General features: G+C 44.8%; 1 protein-coding gene across 1 annotated transcript in view; it reads right to left on the minus strand.

Moving 5' to 3' along the window:
- Nucleotides 1–21,969, minus strand: part of C1H10orf143 (chromosome 1 C10orf143 homolog) — a 31,741-nt gene extending 9,772 nt beyond the window's left edge. The window contains exons 1-3 of the mRNA XM_036203632.1: nt 21,838–21,969; nt 2,774–2,935; nt 2,602–2,664 (exon numbers count right to left, since the gene is read on the minus strand). Coding sequence (XP_036059525.1) covers nt 2,602–2,664; nt 2,774–2,935; nt 21,838–21,906 — 294 coding nt within the window. The 5' untranslated portion in view covers nt 21,907–21,969. The remainder of the gene's footprint in view (nt 1–2,601; nt 2,665–2,773; nt 2,936–21,837) is intronic.
- Between the last annotated feature and the right edge of the window lie 305 nt (nt 21,970–22,274).

Consider the following 22,274-nt stretch of genomic DNA (forward strand, 5'->3'; position numbering starts at 1 on the left):
TTTGCTCATCCTGGAAGGAGGGGACTGGACCTGCCTATACTGAATCCACCAGGCTGAGCTGAATCCCCAGGGGAGTCTTGGCCCTGGAGGAGATGGGAATGGAGGGTAATCCTAGCACTTAGGAGGGAGAAAGGGGGGCTCCCTAGGGCAAGCTGGCAGGCTAGACTAGCCAGAATTAGTGAGCTCCAGTCTTACGGGGGACCTTGCCTCAATAAATAAGGGGAAAATGATCAAGGAAAACACTGTCAAGTTTGAGCTTCCACACATACACACACACACATGTCCAAACACATGTGCGTCCATACTCATGCGAGTACACAACACACATATAAATATATACATATGCAAATACAAGGCAGTTGAAGAGCAAGGCACTCAGGTCCCACAGAGACAACAGCTCTGTCTAGGATTCAGAGCGGGAAGTATCAGTTGGATCAGGAAACTATAGTCAGAAACAGAAGGGGCTCAGGCCACACAGCAGCTTTGGGGGAAAGCCACCAAACAAGCTGAGAGGCACACAGGGGACTGCTGTTAGGGATTCCTAGGGATTCCACGTGAACTGTACTGACATAGTCTCTGCCTCCCTGAGAGGCAGGGGAGCGGTCAGAGTCAGGCTGGGAGTGGTGAGCTGGCGGGGGAGCACTCCAGTGTGTGCGGGCAAGCGGCTATGAATGAGCCCGAGTTTAATAAAGTCCTCTGAAGTTTGCAGTCGCTGCCCACCAGTGATTTGCTGCTAAGTAGTGCTCCCTGGGACCCCGCATCTCTAAAAATACTATTTGCTTTTTATTTAACACTGAACCTTTTGATGTTTTAGAATATAAAAATAGTAAGTGTCTTATTATTTTAAAAGCTTAGGAGAGAAACTAGCCGTATTATTAGAAAAAGAAGATATATGCAGCATAGTCTGTTCAAATATCAAGAGGTGTGACTTTTCAAATTCACATTTCAATCTTTATTTACATAAGACTTTTAGAAATAGTAGGTGTAAATATTAAACCGCCCAAGCCTGGGTAAAATTTTATTGAGAATAACTACAAATAAAAGGAAACTGATTTTTTAAAGTCAGTTTCTGAAATTTAGATGAAAAGAATATTGAGCATTAACAAAAAAAAAATGATATTTACATATCAATGTAGGTTTTCTGCTCATAGATTCATTTCCTATGAAACTAAAGGAGGCAAGCTTGGGGAATTACAAAGAAAGGGAAAACCCTAAGCAAACAGGTACTGTTGTTCAAACAGAATATTAGCCAAAATGATCCAATCAGGTGCTTGAGCTAATTCTTTCTTTCTCTCTTTAAGCTATTCATGCTACAACACAACCTCTCAGAGTGTTAAGAACTCACACTACTTCCAAATGTGCCTCCCACAGACAGGAGGTGAAAACTATATCCCAAGGATACAGGGCTGGGGCAAGAAAGAGAGCCAGCCAGTCACAACCAACGATGTTATTTGACCACAGTGGGCCACAATTCTCAAGCAAGGTATGACTGATCTGCATCCTAGGATATATTTGGCAGCCATGGGAATCAACCTAAATATACTACACACAAATGACTGCATCTTGAATTTGACCACTGTTCAGAAATACACCACACATCCAACATGATGCTCTGCAGACAGAGAACAGAAAAGTAGCAATGCACACTTTCCTGGAGGAAGCAAGACCCTGAAGTTTGTTTTTGTGTTGATCTAATGACCTCAGCTACTCAGGTTTGTGTGGGTAGCGGCTACCAGGGCGTCAGGGCTGTCTAGAGCAGAGCCGGTGCCTGGCATCGTAGAACCCCACAGCCTGTCCTGTGTCAGCTGAAGATGCTGGTAAGTTACGGACTCAATCTTCTGCTCATCAGGAACAGCAATTCACTTCTCTGAAGATCTTTAGGGGGCAATCTCCAACACTCATACTTAGACACATGCTCACTCTCCTGGTTTCTATGTGGAATTTAAATACAGTTCTATTTTATTACAATATTGAGATTTCAAATTTAAAATAAAAAACCCAAGAATTATAGAGGTTATCAAAAGCATATTAACTTGTTCTTAGGGTAAGTTCAAAATTAATAACAAAGGCATTATTATGCTAATATATACTTTATGATATTCTGCCCTACAGCGGAGGCTGAAAATTGACTGGCGGTCTTTGAACTCCCTTTATTTTGAACTGATGGTGTGAACACTGTGTTTCCTGCAGAAATCTAAAATTTATGGGAAGCTCATGGAAACACACTAGGAGAGTGTAAACAGGTGAGGAACACCCAGTGCATACGCCTGCTAAGTTCTTGCTTTAGCCAAGCAGAGGATCAACTCCTACCCGTCCAGGTTGTCTTCTAGTCACCAGCACCTTCACACATGTACACATGTACACATGTACAAATACTGCTGCCTGCCTAGTCAGAATTTTAACTTTATTGTTCTAAATGTGAAGCTGGAACAACATTTTTTTTTTAACCTCAACAGAATGCTAAAAAAAAAAAAAAAAAGCTCAAATCAACCTTTATTTATGTATCTCATTTCTTATGTGTGTGTAACTGCAGATTTTATTAACTGTTCTACAGATCTGATGGTGAAGAACTCTATCATTTATGTCTCAAACCACACTTACAGATTCCCCTGCAATACATCTCAGGCAAGGCTGGGCTGAACTCCTCCCGCTGTTCTGCAGAATCTATGAGATGAACCACAGACATATGTGTGTCAGCACAGGGGTAGCCACGGTTTTAGTAAATGAATTCTGTGGACTTGCGGTGGGTTTGGTGGCAAGAGGAAGCACATACCACTGAGCTCGGCCTCTCCTGGCTACACTCCAGTCGCGGTGTAGGCGGGCCTGGTGGCCGTGGCTCCTGTTCCTCTGTGCTCCAGGACAGCAGGGCACAGGGGCTTACCATGTGGCTGCTGTACTCATGCCCACCAGCTTCTGACCTCCTGCACGCCCGTTTCTGAAACACAAAATTTCACTTCCAATGACCTCAGACAACACACAACACTCTCAATTTCTTTTCAGAAAACTTCGGTTCCTAACATAGACCCCCGTGGGCTGGAAAGCCTTCTAGAACATGTGGAGATGACTTACAGGACTAACAGCCATCACTTACCTTAACCTTGTTAGTTCAAATGCTGTCTGTAGTTACTCGGCTTGACAGATTTAAAATAGTCATTTTAAACAATTTTGGCTGAAATTCCTGTAATAAACTATTGTGACTGGTTTATTGAAAATGTACCAAACCTATAAATTTTGTTCAAGGAACTACTTATATGCTTCAACACATCTTCCTTAGCATCGAGTTGCATTCTTCCTTAACACATCACACATGGCTCACTTGTGAATAATTCTCTTACTGGCATGGAAGAACAAATTACTTTTATTGATCTCAGAGTCTGCACACACAGCCCATAACCAGGTAATTCGGGAGAAAGTTAACATTTGGTTTCTACATCCACATTAACTAAAGAAGGTTAATTACAAAGGCAGTCCTTCAACACTTCAGAAGAAAGTTATCACGTCCTAATGCCCCAAGATACATTCCTTGAGCCATCCTTTTCTGGGCAAGAGAGTCAGGAGGACCTCTGTAAACACCCACCAATCTACTCCCAGCCCAGGGCCATCCCTCTGGTTCTGGACACCTCCCAAGTCAGAAAACACTTGCTGGTATGAACCACTGCATGGCTCCAACATCTACACTCAGTTGTAAATCAATGTCTTTGCCAAGTCTGAGTTTCCCCAACTGTGTTTATTATCAATGGCATCATTTATTTAATAATTCCTAGCTGGTTCTTAAAATTTACTCATTGAAAGTTTCAACTATATAGTGAGTTTTAATCATCATCATCATTATCATCATCTGTGTTAGTTATTTTCTGTTGCTGTCATAAAATACCACAACCAGGCAACTCACAGAAGAGTTTATTTGGGCTTACAAATCCAGGGAGGCCAAAGGGATGGTGGTGGGAGCAGAAGCTGAGAGTACTCACTTTCCTTTCTTTCTTTTTTTAAGATTGGGTCTAGTCTCAAGCTCACAGAGATCCACCTGCCTCTGCCTCCCAAGTGCTAGGATTAAAGGGATGTGCCACCACACCCACATTGTTTACCACAAGCATAAACCTTGAAATGGCGTGAGTCTTTATATTCTCAAAGCCTGACCCCTGTGACACACCTCTTCCAACAAGGCCACATTCTCCAAATCTTCCCTCTACAGCTGGGGACCAGGTATTCAAACTTATGAGCCTGTGGGGAACATTCCTCATCAAACTATCACATTCTACTTCTCGGCCCCCAGAGGCTCGTGGTCATATTATAATGCAAAATGCACTTAGTGCAACTTCCAAAGTCCCTACAGTCTTTCAGTCTCGACACTGTTCAAAAGTCCAATGGCTTCTGAGACCAAAGACAAGCTCTTAACTGTAACCCTGTAAAATTAAAAACCCAATTACACACATCCAGCATGCAATGGCACAGAATCTACATTAACAGTCCAAAAGGGAGGAATATGGACCTCGTGAGGACTCTTGAACAAGAACAAGATGGAAACCCAGCGGGGCAAACGCCAAATGCTGTAGTTTGACGTCTAATGTTACAGGGCTTTGATAGCTCAGCTCCTCCAGCTTTGAGTCTGCAGTACCATCTCTCGCCCTCCCAGCACTTCTTCCACTGAACCCATCCAAGAGGAGCCTCATCTTTTTTACTAAAGTGTTTTTATACTTATTTACATTTATTTCTCTATTTCGGGGAGGCCATGGCACACATGCGGAAGACAGAGTGCAACCTGCAGAAATCAGTCTCTCGCCTTCTTCCATGCAGGTTCCAGGAATCAAGCTTCATGACAGAGTCTTCCCCATTGAGCCATCTCATCAGCCCGAGCCTAAAATGTTTTTTAAACCAAAATACTTAGGAAATCCTTATGAAAGGAAGTGGGCACATCAACAGGGCACTGGTGCCAACCTGATGGTCAGAGCAATTTAAACTGTGGTAAACACCACGCACCTGCCCATTCTGAAAATAACTCGATAACAGATGCAAGGAGGGATGGGGCTTCCTTTTGTGATAAATTCTAAGTACTGAATGTCACTGGTGTGGCAGAAACAAAATTAGCGATAAGTAAATACCACAGAGACAACTAGATGAGATTTGCCAATAGATGCTAGAACCTGTGTGTGGGGAGGTGGTGGGGGTGGTGGAGAGGTTTTAATGAGTAGCCCAATTAGGCTGGCTCAAATAATGATCCTCCTGCCTCAGTCTCCTAGAATACTGGGTGTGCATGTGTTTGCCACCAAGCCCAGCTGCAAAGGGTTTTCTATTGAAAACCATCCCTCACATTGCAGTGGCGTACATCCCTGAATCCAGAACCACTGACTTAACTCAAATTGTCTTCTCGTAATTGCAAGCCATCAAATCTAAATTTTCCTTTCTGATCATCCTGAAATGGACACAGCCCGCCCTGGTGGCCATCACCATCCTCTCAACGTTCCAAAGTTATCCACGGATACTTCCAACTAAGCATCTCTGTACTCTCTTGCTCTTCTATTTCTGGATTACTCCTTGGAGTCTTTCCACTCTGGGTCACTTTCTAGGTGGTCTGTGTTCCATTTAAAACAAGCCCCACAAAATACTTTCACTGCCATGCAACCACAGAGGGAGAAGGAGCAGAGTCCATGTGCTGTGATTTGGCCATTGTGTCTCTACAGAAGAAACTGTCAGCGACTACATCACACAATGGGTCCAAGTGTGCCTTCTCTATGTTTCCACACGAAACAACTCTCCAACTTCTGGTGTTATTATGTCTCATCTTCCTTATCTCCTTCTAATTTAACTATAGGCTTTCCAACACATACTCATTAAATTTAATTTCCATTTTGTTTTCTATTTTTTATTTATTTATTTTTGTGTATATACAACAGGGGGTGTCTATAAAGATGTCTGCATATGTCTGTGGAGGCCAGAGGCCAACTGTGGGTATTATTTCTCAGGAACACTCTCACTTTATTTTTTTGAGACAGGGCCTCTTATCCATTAGTCTAGACTGAGTGAGCCCTGGGACTATGTCTGCATTCCCAACACTGGGATTGCAAGGACATGCCACCACACTCTGATTTATTATGAGACTTCTGGGAACCGGACTCAGGTCCTCATGTTTACAAGGCAAGTGCTGTTGCCAACTGAGACAACTCCCACCTCCATGTTGTATTCTGTCGTATCAAAATGTTTTCAACTCTTACTCTGCCATGAATCACAATCACCATGTCTACTTGCTCGAGGATTTTGCAAGCCTTCTACATTAAGTTAGACGAAGGCTTTAAGAGGACACGATCGAGGCCCGAATCTCTGGTTATTTGGGATCTGCTCAGGTTTTACATGGAGAATGATATACAATGTATGGTGGCTGGAATGACAATGTTCTCCATAGGGTCAGATATTTGAATACTTGGTCCCCGGCTGGTGGTGCTGTCTGGGAAGGCTTAGGAGGTGCAGCCTTGCAGGAGGAGGCCGTCAGTGGGGGCAGGCTTTGGGAGTTTAAAGACTCAATCACTTCCTGTTCACCATCTGATTGCCATTTAAGATAGAAGCTCCTAGCCGTAGCTCCTGCCACCATGCCTACCACTTGCTGCCACGCCTCCCACCATGATGGACTCTTCTTCCTCTGGAACTATAAGCTAAAAACCCTCTTTTCCTTAAGTTTCCTTGCTCATGGTATTTTATCAGAGCAACAGAAAATTAACTAATAAACTGTGTTAACACTGGGTTGCTGCCAACTCTCAATACCTGGGGCTAGCGTGGGACTGTTACTATTCCTCACACTGTTTACATACATGTTTTCGTTTCTCCTGTTGGTAACATAGTCAGCAGCAACAGCATCTCCCTCTTCTTCTTGCAATAACTGGACTTACTGGAAAGAGGAGCAGAAGCATAAACACAAACCAGAACTTATATTTCACCAGCGAAATTCCAGACACTTCTGGAACTATTCACAACAGCTTGTGCGGCGAAACACCTGTTACAGGAAGGACAGCAGACTTGTGATCCCCCATGGTGACGAGCCAACATTTTTTAGGTGGCTGAGGTGGTGGTCCAGGTCCTTGATTCTCGGTGCAGGAGAAAAGGAAAGGCCTACCCTGATACCATGGTGAGCTGATATCCTCTGGAGCATGAGACCATGATGTGCGTGGTGACCTAAATGACTCTCATTTCTGCTGTTTATGAACAACATGCTCCTATGACCAACAGTTCAGTAATCAAGGACTGTCCTGGACCCTAGCACACTCACCGCTGCTGGAGCACTGATGCACTATCTGGGGCATTATGCTGGGGCACTGATGCTGGGGCACTGTCTGGGGCACTGATGCTGGGATAGTGATGCTGGGGCACTGATGCTGGGATAGTGATGCTGGGGCACTATGCTGGGGCACTATGCTGGGGCACTATGCTGGGATAGTGATGCTGGGGCACTATGCTGGGATAGTGATGCTGGGGCACTGATGCTGGGGGATAGTGATGCTGGGGCACTGATGCTGGGGTACTATGCTGGGGTACTATGCTGGGGTACTATGCTGGGGTACTATGCTGGGGTACTATGCTGGGGTACTATGCTGGGGTACTATGCTGGGGTACTATGCTGGGGTACTATGCTGGGGTACTATGCTGGGGCACTGTTAGAGCTGAGCGCTTCATTCTCTCTGCTCCTTTCCAGAGAGACCTGTCAGCTTTCGTGAAGGCAGATGAAGATTTACCACCAAACTAAAAAGACACTTCACTATATAAACAAAATTAAAATCCCAACTAGACACTAAGACCCCATTACTTAACAGTAATTGAAGAAGATCAAGAGAACAGCAGCCTCATCTGTGCACAGCTGAGTCAGGGGCGGAGCTGAGCAGACACCTCTGCAGACGAGGCATGAATTAAAATACAAGTCATGATCCTGCTGCCTCAATGATGGGACAAAGTTGAGACAGGCCTCAGAATGTCCAGCTGCCCTCCCTGAGGAGGAAGGGGTCACTTCTTTGTTGATGTGGATACTTCCTTTATTGGAAGTGATGGGCTCAAATGACCTTAATGAATGAAGAGTCCAGAGGGAGGAGGGGGTTAAGACTTAGCAATTTGCCAGAAATGAGATTCAAAGCATAGTTTCTGTGCTGACAAGATGAGCCCTTCCAGAAACCAGATGGGACATGACCCTGGGACTCCTAGAAATGCAACAGGGACTGAGGACCCAGGGGACCACACAGCGGCTCCTTGGTGGGTAGGGCTCTGGATTATGAAGCATCTCCCAAAGTCCACCTTCCTACTCAAAACTCTAAAGAGTGGAGTGGATAAAAATGGAGCGCTGCCCTGTGAAGTCTCCAACAGGAAAGCACTGCATAGTCTCCACAGTGTACAGAAGAAGGAGATGGCATACTCTAAATATCAAAACACCCGGGGGAAGCACTTATACTACATGTGTTAATGTGATTTAGCATGAGTGATATATGCATAGCACAACTCAGAAAACCTAGCCAGGCATGGTGGTGCACGTCTTCAATCCTGGCACCTCAGAGGCAGAGGCAGGTGGACTTCTGTGAGTTCAAGGCCAGCTTGGTCTACATAGTTAAGCACTGTCTCAAAAAAAACATTAATTAAAATTAAAAAATAGAAAACCAGAAAGAGTCATTAGAGATAAGTAATGCTAAGTCCACAAGAAAACGTATTTTATATAAAAATGAACATAAAAGAAATAACTTAGCCAGGCGGTGGTGGCGCATGCCTTTAATCCCAGGGCTCAGGAGGCAGAGGCAGGTGGATCTCTGTGAGTTTGAGGCCAGCCTGGTCTACAGAGCGAGATCCAGGACAGGCACCAAAACTATACAGAGAAATCCTATCTCAAAAAAAAAAAAAAAAAAAAAAAAAGAAAAGAAAAGAAAAAGAAAAAAAAAGAAAAAAAAAGAAAAAGAAAGAAAGAAAGAAAGAAAGAAAGAAAGAAAGAAAGAAAGAAAGAAAGAAAGAACGAACTTAATCTTCCAGGCATTGGGGTGGTATACACATGTATCCCAGCACTAGGGAAGGGAGGGCAGGAAGATAACAAGTCTGAGACCAGCCTGGGTTACACAGTGACATGTCATCAAAATAATAATGAGAATAATACACAGTAGCAACAATGATCTAACCCTTCCTTTTGAAGGTATTTTGAGAAGCTTTATTATCAGCCTTATCCTGGCGCTGATAAGCACTCTGCACGTACACCACTCCACATCCAGCTACAGGAAGTCTAGCAGATGGTTTCTCGAGCTTTACTCCACTCTATCTGCCATAATAAAGAAGCTTCCTTGTGCTGCAGTTGGACGGCCATCAGTCTGTACAGGGAGCGGGGACTTCCAGGAATCGAGATTAATAAGGCCCCACAGATGGCCATTTAGAGTCAAAGAATGGTTTCCATCAAGCAAAGACTCCTTCCTGATGACATTTTCATTTGGAAAATGACCTTGCACTCTTGAGAGATTTGCTTCCTACAGCACAACAAAATCTGGCTGAATGTCAAGCAGAGAGTCAGAAGTTAGGACACTTACTCACTCTTGGTCCCTACCTTACAAGGGGCTCTCACCAGACAGACCTTGATATCTTGATGCTGCAGCCTCATTCAGCCATGAGCATTATTCAAAAGACTCTCAACTGAGCAGGCAAGATCTTCCAGTATTTCCCAGCCAAGTCCACTTGGCAAGGAGATGGTGAGTTACAGTATCAACAAGCCAAGGGCAAAGTAACAGGCCAACTAACACTAGGACAGATGGTCACCTTGAGGAAGCAATGGAGAAGAGAAAGGGGAAAACTCATTCTTCCACTTTTAATAAAAAGGTGTGGGGAAGGGATTGGAAAGATGGCTCAGCAGTTAAAAGCACTTGCTGTTCTTCAGAGGACCTGAGTCAGCCCTTCACAGCTCCAAGGGATCCAAAGCCTCTGACTTCTGCAGGTACCTGCACATACCCACATGTAGACAGACACTCACCTACACATAATTAAAAATAATAAATATATATATATATATATATTTTTTTTATTTTTAATTATAAAAAAAAAAAAGGGAGTAGGTAGAGGAAGGAGGATCACCATGTTTGATGCCAGCCTGGGCTACTCAAAATACCAAAAAACAGAGAAGGACACAGGCCTTCCCTCAGCTGCCAAGGTGCTCCATCCTGGCGGAGTCTGAGAAAACACTGTGGAGAGACTCTCCTTCCATACCATGACTGGCCCCATGCCTGGCAGCCCACATCACACCATCTCCAAGCCTGCCTGAACTATTCTGTCTTTATGCGAGTGGACGGTGGGGGTGGTGACCATCTCCAAGGACAACACTGGAGTCCTCATAAAGTGCTATTATAAATTTGGACCTTCTGGACCTGGCCTGTTAGCAAAGACTTGGGCCACTGTGGACGCTGAGAGCTTGGCCTGCAGTCAGGGCCCACAGCTGTGCAGCACTGAAAGGTGATCCTGCCGCCGTGCAAGCCTTGCCACCACTGCCCCAGCTGAAAGGAGAGCAGAGACAAATGCAAGGTCTGAGGAGTCAGGTGCAGCTCAGACCTCTCCTGTCACGTGTTCAATAAAAAGCTGAACTGGGGTGTAGGAGTAAGGAGGACAAATGTACTCAGTGGACTTGCTGATGATTAGATTTAGGCCTGTGTGAGTTTACCCAGGACACAAAAGCCTATGTCACATTTGGACTACGACATTAAAGATCATTTCCCCCGCAGTGTTAGGGGTAGAACAAACACTCTATCGCTGAACCACAACTCTAGCCCCAACTCTGAAGATCTTAAAGAAAGCAATTACATCTACTGACAGCAGGCAGAACCCAATAAACACCCTGTATGTAAATAAAATGGCATTTCATTTCTTCCCCACATCACAGTGGAAGGTAAGGGGTTCACTGGAGCCTTGGAATGAGAAAAACGAAGCACAAAGGCCTTGGCTGATTTGCCTGATGCCTGTGATTGACTGACCTAGGCTTTCCAAAGAGCTGGAGACAGAACTCAAGAATTCAACAAATGGAATCCTAAAAAACAAAACAATGTATAGAAGAGATGGCAAAGCCTAATAGAATCTCAGCATACAATTATCCCTGTCAAGAGAATACACTATTGGTAGAAGGATAAACATGCAGATTGATGGAAAGACATTGGAAGCTGAGAAATAAGCCATTATGTTTATTACATTACATTCATTTAAACCATTACAGTCAAATGATGTTTGACAATGGTGTGTGAATGAGACTTCCCGCCCCACCCCAACAGCGGGGGCTCCCTCTGGATTAGGCACAAACTACACCCAAATACCTATTTTCACAGAGAGATCCTTTATTAAGTGGGAAGGGAAGGTAAAGGGCTGCTTTCTGCCTGAGTCAGAAAAACAGCAGCCAATGACCTTGTAGACATGGTTTCTAAGAGCAAAGGGGAGGACTGTGTTAGAATGGGCTAGGATGTGGTGGTATAGGAGATGGAGGACGAGGGAGAAGGGGAAGGGGACAAGGGAAGGAGGCAGGGCTACCTGTCCTGGAGTGACGAAGGACTGCCTCTGGAGAGAGGGACAGATGTGGCCCATAGGCAAACGGCAGCTTATAAAGGTAAAATGGGAGACCCTGTTTTCAGATGAGGTGTTTAATTTTAATTGGGCATGTTAATTTGGTAAACCAAAGGGGGCTTTTGATTGCTGGACTTTAATACTTCGATAGCTGGACTTTGGTGGTCAGCCTCAGGAGGAGGAAGTGGCCACATAAGACCTTGGTGGCTAGCTTTAGGAATGTAATCTAACGGTTTTTAGCAAGGCAGAAGGAATGGGGGAGAAGGGCAAGGCCTGTCAGAGCCATATGCTCAAGTGGGCCAGTGTCCCTTCAGTGTCAAGAAAATCTAACAAGGGAGATACAGTCTTTAGGAGACAAGGGTGCTAAGAGGACTCACTTTCAAATGTAAAAAAGACTGAGGACCTGCTACTTGTCACATACAGAAATCAACCCAATTTGGATCAGACACTACATATAAGAATGAATAGTGGGCTGGAGAGATGGCTCAGTGGTTAAGAGCAGTAACTGTTCTTCCAGAGGTCCTGAGTTCAATTCCCAGCAACCACATGGTGGCTCACAACCACCCATAATGAAATCTGGTGCCCTTTTCTGGCCTACAAGGACACATGAAGGCAGAGCACTGTATATATAATAAATAAATAAGTAAATCTAAAAAAAAAAAAAAAAAAAAAAGAATGAATAGTAAAGCCAGGTATGTGGCACGCACTGGTAATACCAGCAACCAGAAGGCTGAAGCAGGAAGACCCTAAGTTCAAGGCCAGCCTGGGATACATCAAAAGACTTAATATCAATCAATCAATCATCAATCAATCAAACAAACAACAAAAAACAATGGTACTTTAGAGATGACTCAGGTTAAGAGCACTTGCCGCTCTTATAAAGAGGTGTGGTGGTGGTTTAAATAAGAATGGCCCACACTGGTTCATATATTTGAAGGCTGCATCATCAGGAAGCAGCACTATTAGGGGGTGTGTCCTTGGTGGGGGAGGTGTGGCCTCATTGGAGGAAGTGTGTTACTGGGGGTGAGCTTTGAGGTTTCAAGGGCCTAAGTCAGGCCCAGTTGCTCGCTCTCTCTCTCTCTCTCTCTCTCTCTCTCTCTCTCTCCCCTGCCTGATGATTAGGATATAGACTGCTCAGCTACTTCTCTAGCATCATGTCTGCCTCCATGCCACCATGCTTTCCACCATGATGATAGAGGACTAAACCTCTGAGCCTGTAAGCCAGCCCCAATTAAATGTTTTCCTCTATAAGAGCTGCTGTGATCATGGTGTCTCTTCACAGCAACAGAACACTGACACCGGGTTTGAGTCCCAGCACCCAAATGGAGACTCACAACTGAAGGGATAGGGCCAGTTGTTTATTTCCATGTCCAGCTTCAATCAGACCCTGAGGAAGAATATCCAGTCTGGTAGCCAATCAAGGTCTACCCGGCCATAAGCAGAAATTGTTCTTGCTGTTTTCAGTCAGACAGACCCCTGATGCAGCAGATAGACCCCTGGCACAGCAGACAGAACCCCTGGCACAGCAGACAGACCCCTGAGACCACAACCACAGTTGCCGACCAGATGTCATGAGCCAATCATAAAATGATTCCTGTACCATTAAGGATCTATACCCAATCACCTCAAAGTACACTTAACCACAGCTGGAATTCCCCTAAGCAGGCTTATAAGGGACTGTCTTACTCTGGGGTAGACACCATTTTAGGTGGATCCCAGCATGCTGATTTTTCTCTCTTGAAAATAAAGCTGCTTTTTGTAAATGCATATTTGATGTCTTCTGGTCATTTGGAGAGCTCTAAAGACCCTACAACAACCATACTCAAGTTCCAGGGAATCCAATGCCTTCTTTGACCTCAGCAGATACTAGCCAGGTACAGGGTACACAGACATACATGCAGGTAAAACACTCATAAATATAAAATAAAAATAAATCTTTTTTTAAAAGTTAACTTTATGGTATATAAGTTAAGCTTTTTCTTTCATGGACAAAAGACTTAAATAGGCTGTACACACACACACACACACACAGGACACAATATCAAATCTAAATTATTATTTTTACACTTCAAGATCAGTGCAGCTCTCAGATCTCAGCAGAGAAATGTCTGTGCAGTGGATTCTGGGTAACACAGAAACTCACAGCTGGCCAAAACTCAGCCACAGATGGGACATGCCCTCCCACCAAGGCTGAAGGGTCACGTGGAGAAAGGGCAGAAAGACGATAAGAGGCAAAGTTCCAGGAAGATCAGCGTGAAGCCGTGTCTTCTGGACAAGACAGGACCACTGTACTCATGAACTCACAACAGCTGTGGTTGCCCCTCACGATCCAGCCAGTCAACACTTTAGCATGTATAAGAAGGGGTTCATGAATCCCTAGCCCTGCCTGAGGACACCTGATGGCTTCTGGGAATGCAAGAGTCAGCTTATCAGGAACCACACCCTTAAAGAAAACTGACTCCAAGTTTATCCGACAACATGGTCTTGAGAACTCTAAGAGAAGTCAGAAGAAGCAAGTTACAGTCCCGATCAGGAAAGCAGATTACACACAATGACAGTTTTTTGTTTGGGTTTGGTTTGGATTGTTGAGACATAGTATTACTCTGCAGCCCAGGCTGACCTGGACTCACTATGTAGCAGAGGTTGGCCTTGAACTCATAGTGACCTTTCTGCCTCAGCCTCCCAACTGCTAGAATCACAGGCTGCTTTTTTTTTTTCTTTTTTATTAGCATGCATTAATTGTACAAAATACTGCATTTTGTTATGATACTTCTGGTTTTTCCTAAATAAATGTTTTGGAAATATCAGCAATATGACACATTCTTCTAGGCTTCCTTCATTTCTTTTCAGTGAAACGCGTGTGCTCTCCGAGTCAGACAGACAAGGTGGTGTTCCCAGGACACCTACTAAGTACCTGTCTTGGTGCCAAGCACCTGATAATCAAAGAAGTCAACCCATAGTCCTTCCAGGGCAGCTGCTGAATACAGCGGCCACGCGGGAGGTCCCCTAGCCGGGGAAAGTTGTCTTCCCGTGGGCCCTTATCTCCTCTCCACTTTTCTGTGCATCTATAATAAAATCCAACCCCAGCTACAACAGACTGGTACTCTGTGTAGCTGTAGGGGAACACTTAGGTCAGGGGCACAACCAAAGACGAACCACTGACCCATTTCTTTTACCAAGGAGGAGCATGGCCAAACATAACCAAACCAAGTCAGGCGCGACACTCAGCTCAGCAGATTCTAAGAGAAAAAGTGGGGGCGAGGGCTCAGTAGCTTGTTTCTTGAGGAGTGGGCTAAAATGACTGAGGAAGAAAATCTTAATAACCACCAAAGGGCAAAGCAAAGGGTTTTGTTGGAAGGCCCTGCCTCATCAGCGGGTGCTCATTAGGGTTCCACTGGGGACCGCACTCAGCAGACGAGCTATCAAATCTGCATCCGACGGAGTGAAACGGGCAGATTCAGCTCTCCATCTTTGTACTTTTAAGTTAGACCCCTTAGGGTTTCTGGGATGGTGTTAAAGCCATCAATACGTTTAAGTGGTTTTGCTGACAAGGACTACTGGCTTTATTGGATAATTTCCCAAGTGTTAGCAAAGGTAGGTCTTGAAGTTCCCCACAGATAGAACAGAGGGATGAAACACAGTTCCACCCTCTCACCCACCTACCCTCCCATCCCCAGTTTTTAAGCCAGTTCATAACAGTAAGAATTGGTAAACGTGACAGACTGAAGCTTTCTGGTTCATTCACATCAAAGTCTGTGTACCTGCATCAAAAATACTCCAGGTTGGAACTCAAAATTACCTGTTCTCTCGACATCCTTGAGTCTGTTATCTCTGGACCGAGAGCCTGGTCTGCCTGAGGGTGTCCATGAAAGGAACGGTTGGGCTAGTCTGCCAGGACACGATATACCACACTGCCACCTTTGCCCCCAGAAGAATTCACAGAGGCGAGACCACAGCCAGGAAGCAAAGTCAGATCCTTGGTGCTTTGTTGTTGGTGGTTTTTTCGAGACAAGGTTTCTCTGTGTAACACTCCTGGCTGTACTAGAACTCGCTTTGTAGACCAGGCTGGCCTTGAACTCACAGAGATCCACCTGCCTCTGCCTCCCAAATGCTGGGATTAAAGGCGTGCACCACTGCACCCGGCCCCTGGTGCTTTTGGCTGACTGTGAAGTAGCTGCTGCTGAACTTTTTTTCTAAGACAATTTTTAAAACATTCCCAGTCAAAACAAGTCAGGAAACACTTAAAATTGACAGTCTTAAGCTTTTTGTGCTTTTAGCAGAAAAGGTGATTTCTTCTATCTACATTACATTTGCGCACCCCTAAGAACACAGCCAGTTAGAATGCTACAGATTTAGGGCAAAGGTGGGCTAGGGCTGCTCCGGTTATGAACAAGACAGGTGTCTCAATGGCGGTCTTGGTGACAGGTTGGTGACAGAAGTTCCAGATGCGCTGTTGACAGCAGCATGTAGCCCAACAACTCACAAGAAGGTCCCAGTTCCCAGCATCCCTTTTATCTGCTCCTTCAGCCTCCACGGGTGCACATAGCTAATGTGGACCTACACTTTGTCTTTTGTCTTTGAACTTCAGACTACATATTGGCTTCTTCATCCACGTGAACCCCATGGCTCAAAGGTTCTGAAGATGCAAGCTCTGGGGGTGGAAGCTCTTAATTTTTTTTTATTTTGATTGATTGATTGATTGATTATTTCATGTATATGGGTATTTTGCCTGCAAGTGTATCAATGTACCACTTGTTTGCCTGGTGGTCACTGGGGCCAGCAGAGGGCATCAGATACTGTGGAACTGGAGCTACAGGCAGTTATGTGCTGACATGTGGATGCTGGGAATCTTCTCTCTCTAGCCCAGCCCAAACTTCTAAAAAGTCTTTCAAATTAAACGTTACTGGGTACCTCTGTGTTGTGTAGCCATTTCCTATGAATTGAAACATATCCTCCTGGAGGGAAGCTCTTTTTAGAAAGCTAAGGAAATGGGAAGCTCAATTTTATAAGACTTGGGAAGCTCAGAAAGTTACAAGGTGCACAAGGTCCCTCTCCAGATTTATATAAGCAGCAAACAATTGTTGGGAACAGGGGATTCTGTGGACTGCCTGCTTGCTGTTCAGGGAGCTCCAGGGATGCAGCTTTCACAAGTCACCACCATGCTGGGATGAGCTTTTTCTGATGTGGATGTCACCCATGCCTCTTGTCCTAGTCACTGTTCTGTGGCTGTGAAGAGACATCATGACCAAGGCAACTCTTATAAAAGAAAGCATTTAATTGGGTGCTTGCTTACAGTTTCAGAAGTTTAGTCCAGTAGCTGAGAGTTACATCCTGATCCACAGGCTGAGAGAGGAATAGATACTGGGCTTGGCATGGGCTTTTGAAACCTCAAAGCCCACCTCCTGTGACACATTTCCTCTAGTGAGGCCACACCTCTTGGCCCTTCTAATCCTTTCAAATAGTGTCATTCCCTGGTAACTAAACATTTGGATATGTGAGCCTATGGGGGCCATTCTTATTCAAACTACTACACCTCTAATTGACAATGTCTGACCAATAAAAAATTATTAGGTATAACAGTTTGTTAGTAAGTGTCCCCCAGAGTCGCATGAACTAAAGGCTTGATCCCAATGCAGCAGTATTCTGAGGTGGGGTCCCAGAGGTGATGGGTGTTTACCACTGTAGTGGCAGTGGGACCTGGGAAAATGGAGACCATAAAAGGGGTGAACTAAAGTCTCATGCAATAAGTATCTTAGAGTATCAGACAATTTATATTCTGAAGGTTAAGAAGAGTCACATGAGTAGAATTCTCAAGAGTTCAAGCTGTATAAAATCACAAAGACAAGCCACACATGGCAAAAAACGTAGTTCTCCACAGAAGCACATACAGGATAACAGCAGCAAGCAATAATGAGTGATCTGAAGTAAGCTCACTCCCGTCTGCTATATCTGGAGCAGCATGAAAACACAGTCCCAGAACAATCCCATGTTTTAAAAAACTGAAGTCACGGCTCCAGAGATGGCTCAGCAGTTAAGAGCACTGGTTGCTCTTCCAGAGGACCTGGGTTCAATTCCCAGCACACCCACACGGCAGCTCACAACTGTCTGTAAGTCCTGAATCTAAAAACCTCACACAGACATACATTCAGACAAAAAAAAAAAAAAAAAAAGTACATAAAATATAAATAAATAAATTTAAAAAAATAGAAATTGAAGTCACAAGACTTGTTCTGTTTTCTCACAAGCACTCAGAATTCTCCTCACACAATTCCATTCTTGGATGGTGTTCCAATAGATGGGCAGTGAGGGTGTTAACCTCACTAATGAAATCATAGCCTCAGTGGCTAATAAAAGGCATGGCCTGACAGCAAGTCATGGGCTGTGCCTTTAAAGCGGACATCTGGTCCTCAACCCCTTCCTCTCTATCATCCCCCTTTCCTCTCTCTCTGCCCACAGCACTGTGAGATGAGCAGCCTCACTCCCCAACATGACACTCTGCTTGTCCACAGGGTCACAGCACTGGGCCAAAACAAACTCTTCTAGTTGGAAAATGAAGAATGACAGGAGAGCACTATAGCTGCATATGCTCAAAATGTTAGACATGGAACATGTGTGTGTGCATGATCCAAATGGAAGGTTACAGTTCCTGAGATGAAAGCCGCACTAGACGCAATGAGTGGCAAATTAAGACACTTTCAAAGAAAAGGCCGCTTAGCTTAAAAACAGTCCTAGAAGTTATCAGAAACTGAACACAAATGTAACTGTCACTGATGAAACTACTGTTCTGCTAGGATCGTTTCCAGTGTGAAGCCACAGCCCTCTACGTTTGTGTCTCCATACACAGCTTGTCTCTGGCTGCTTTTACATTTTTCTATCAGTACCTTTGAACAATTTGCTCATTAATTGTCTCTGCCATAGTCTTCTCCTCGATATTGTGCTTGCAATTATTGAGATTCTTCGATGTCTGGGGTTACAGATGCCATCGAATTTGAGACACCTAGCTATGTCTAGTGGCATGGGCCTATAATTCTAGCTCCTTGGGAGGTTTGCAGGAGCATCACAAGTTCAAAGTCTGCTTTGGCTACAGAACAAATTAAATGTCAGTATGGGTGAAGTAGTAAGATCCTGTTTCAAAAAGAAAGCTGGGGATGTAGCTTAGCAACAGAACTCTTGTCTATTATTTGTGAGGCCCTGTATATGAGCCCTAGCTAGCAGCAGCAGCATCATCTTCACACACATACACACACACCCCACACACACAGTGAAATACTTTGACAAACAAGAGGAGAAAATAATTATCACTAGCAGATCTGTCCTCTAAAAATTCCCAAAATAATCTAGGGACGCCACCGAGTAGCAGAGTTCTTGCCTAACGTGTATAAGGCCTTGTGTTTGATTTCCTAAAACTGAAAAAAACACTAAGAAGAAATATTAGCACTAAGAAAAAATATTAAAAGGGGCTATAGACATCAGATGTTTCTGTTCAGTATTAGGGCACCAAGTATGCACAAATCTCTGGGTCCAATCACCAACAAATGCAAAACAACCTCTGACCCTCAACATTCCAGAAGGAAATATGGACAAAAAGAAGACTCGAACTATGATGGAACTCTGTGAGTAAATCTATGGTTTCTTGGTTCCTGCTATGGAAACCTCTCTAAAGTATAATGGCTTAAGCAGAAGTCTATGGAATGACACCTTCCAGGAGCAGATCTCTTGATCCTGACAGCTAAGCAAGGTCCGGCCTGGTTAAGGCTTGTGTGAGTGACACAGTAAACAGCACAGTGCAGCATGTAGGACTGCAACAGAGGGGAACACACTTGAGAGGGAAAACATGGGAGCTCCTTCACCATGAAGGGGTTTGCTGCAGCCTGTCAGTGACTGTGTCAACTGAAGATACACACTAGATCATGGGCAACAGCAAAGCGGCAACTAAGTAACCAATGAGGGAAACAGCACAGTCAAAACAGAGAAACAAACAAACAAACAAACAAACAAACCCATTAAACCTACCGAGGAAAACAGGAAAGATAAGCAAGGAATGGCTAAATAGAAAACAAATAATGAGCTGAAAGCCTGTAATCTCAGCTCTGCACAAGCAGAGGCAGCATTAGAAGTCCAAGGTCATCCATGGCTACGTCCTGAATTGAAGGTCAGCCTCAGGTATATGACATAAAAACTCAAACAGCAAGCAACAACAAAAACCTCTTGAGAAGCAATGCCAGGAAGATCACTTTAAGTTTGAGGCCAACCTGGTCTCCATAGTGAATTCCAGGCCAACCAGGGCTATGTGGTAACACTGCCTCCAAAAAAAGATGAAGGATTTTTAACTATATCAATAGTCACGTGACAAGACATCCACAGTCAGATTCAACTATGGTATACAAGAAATTCACTTCAACCAGTTGTCACAGCACATACCCTTTAATCTCAGCACTTGGAGGCAGAGGCAGGTGGATCTCTGTAAATTCAAAGCCAGGTTGGTTTAAGTAGTGAGCTCCAGGACAGCCAGGGCTATGTAGAAAGATCCTGTCTCAAAAAAATAAAAATGAAAACCCAAACCATTCCCTAAAGCCAACCACATTTGAGGCCATGGAAGAAGTCACTGTCATAAATTTGAAAGGATACAAGCCACACTAAGTATGTTCTCAGACTGGAGTGGAATTAAATTGGAACCACAAATTTAAAGCCAACTTGTGTCAAACTAAAATTTACAAAAGGGTGTAGGGGAGAATGACCTAGGGGTCTCACTCAATGGTAGAACACCTGCCCAGGACACCATGGCTCTGGGGTCAAGCCTCAGCACAGCAGAACTCTGGCTGACCTGTCTGCAGGAGGTCAGATCATAAAATTCATATGGGAATTCAAGGGACCCAAAAAGGCTGACATAATCTACAAAAAGAATAAACTTTGAGAATTGCATTTACAGATCTCAACACTGACTTCAAGCAAAGTGTCTGCAAAACACAACTTCACCTTCAAAGGAAATAAGAAATGGTTTATTCTGAGCGACTCGGGAACAAGGACTCTGAATGATGTGTTCCATTGTGGAAGTAGAGACAGATGTGATAGCTTAAGGCATTTACTAAACACACTGGTGCATCAGATAGGCAAGTGACAATCAAGGAAACAAGGCTATCTTACAGGTCTCTATTAGAGGGCTCACAGAAGCTAATGGTCTCCTAAGTTAATACATCCCAAAAGCTTTACTCTATAGCTGCAAGAGTAGGTGACAGAGATACAGGGGTGGGTGATGGATAGCTATAAGTGACTAAGGACAGTTGGAGAGAATCTTAGTTCTCAGTCTGTAAGACGTGCAACATTTCAACTCTCCAGAGTCATGAAAGGTCAATCAATATGTGGAACCTTTAGCATGGGTGTGGCCTTTTCAGGGACCTCCCATTAACACCACAGTACTTCAGACTGTATTGTACTATCATAAAGATGAATATATTGATCAACTGAAAGTCCAGGAAAAAACCCTCCCATTTAAAAAGGAACTAATTTCCAACAGAGCTACAAAGGTGATTACTGGGAAGAAAAAAGCTGTTCTACAAAGGGTGCTGAGAACTTAGTACTCACAAAATAACCCAGTTATTCTGAATCTGCTCTGTGCTATTCTGATGGACATGGTACACAGATCTAAATGCAGAAGTTAAAACTAACTTTCTTACAAGAATATACAAAAGTTCAGCGTGGGAGAGGATTTCTGCAATCATGAATCTGATAAGGAACTTCTTATAAGAATGTGTAAAGGGGGCGGCTGGAGAGATGGATCAGTGGATCGAGTTCACACAGTTCTAACCTGTCAGACCACCTCACAAGATGACAACGATGGGCCAGTGTTGGCCAGACCACGCTTCTGACACGGACTGCTTAGATATTCTTGGCTCTCTATTTCACCTTTACTCTTACTGTAGAATTCCAAAGTCGGAGGGGTTTCCTAGGTCCTTTTGTCCCTCTTCCAACGTGGCTGCATTAAATAAATACTTTTCTGCTTTCTACTTTTAACTTGGTTCTATCAGTTTGCTTATTAAGGATGGCTGACGAGACAGGACTTAAGGCACAGGTTGTGATTCATAAACTCCATAACACGATCTTACGGAGCACAAGGCTAGGCATCTATGCGCAAGCGCAGCCGGAGGGGCGGGACTGTCCTCTGCCCGGCCCCGCCCCCGGCCCCGCCTCGGCAGCAGGCGTCCACCGCCCAGCCGGCCCGCCGTCCGGAAGGGCCACGCCTCAGCCGCCCGCACGCCAGATAGGGCGCCGCCTCCCTCGGCTCGCGCCCTGCCCCGAGCTTACCGCGTCCCCTGCTACCGGCAGCTCCTCGATCCTCCGACGTCTCCATCGGCCTAGCGCCAAGCTGTCCATGCGGCTTTGCGTACCGCCTCTCAGGCCACCCGGGGGCGGGACCACCCTACCACGTGCCTGGAGGAGCCAATGAGGAGGCGTGGGGCGTAGCCTGCAGGGCAGCGTCTGTGCCCCACTAGAGGGCTGCAGGCAGGAGTAGCCGAAACTCGAGTCTCCTACGGCCCGAGGTGCAGGGATTCGTTCACCCGCCACAGGTCGACGCCTAGTAAACCGTGACTAGCTTGTCGCTTCTCGGCTCACAAAGTCAGTCCCAAAGGTCGTTTGTTTAGTATTTGCCAGGCTTCTGCAACCCTTGGTCCGTGGGAGGCGCGCCCTCCTTCTTTTCCCTTTTGATTGGTTACTGAGTCCTGATTGATGGAGCCGCAGAC

This window comes from Onychomys torridus, chromosome 1 (genome assembly GCF_903995425.1).
Source record: "Onychomys torridus chromosome 1, mOncTor1.1, whole genome shotgun sequence".
Taxonomy (NCBI): Eukaryota; Metazoa; Chordata; class Mammalia; order Rodentia; family Cricetidae; genus Onychomys; species Onychomys torridus.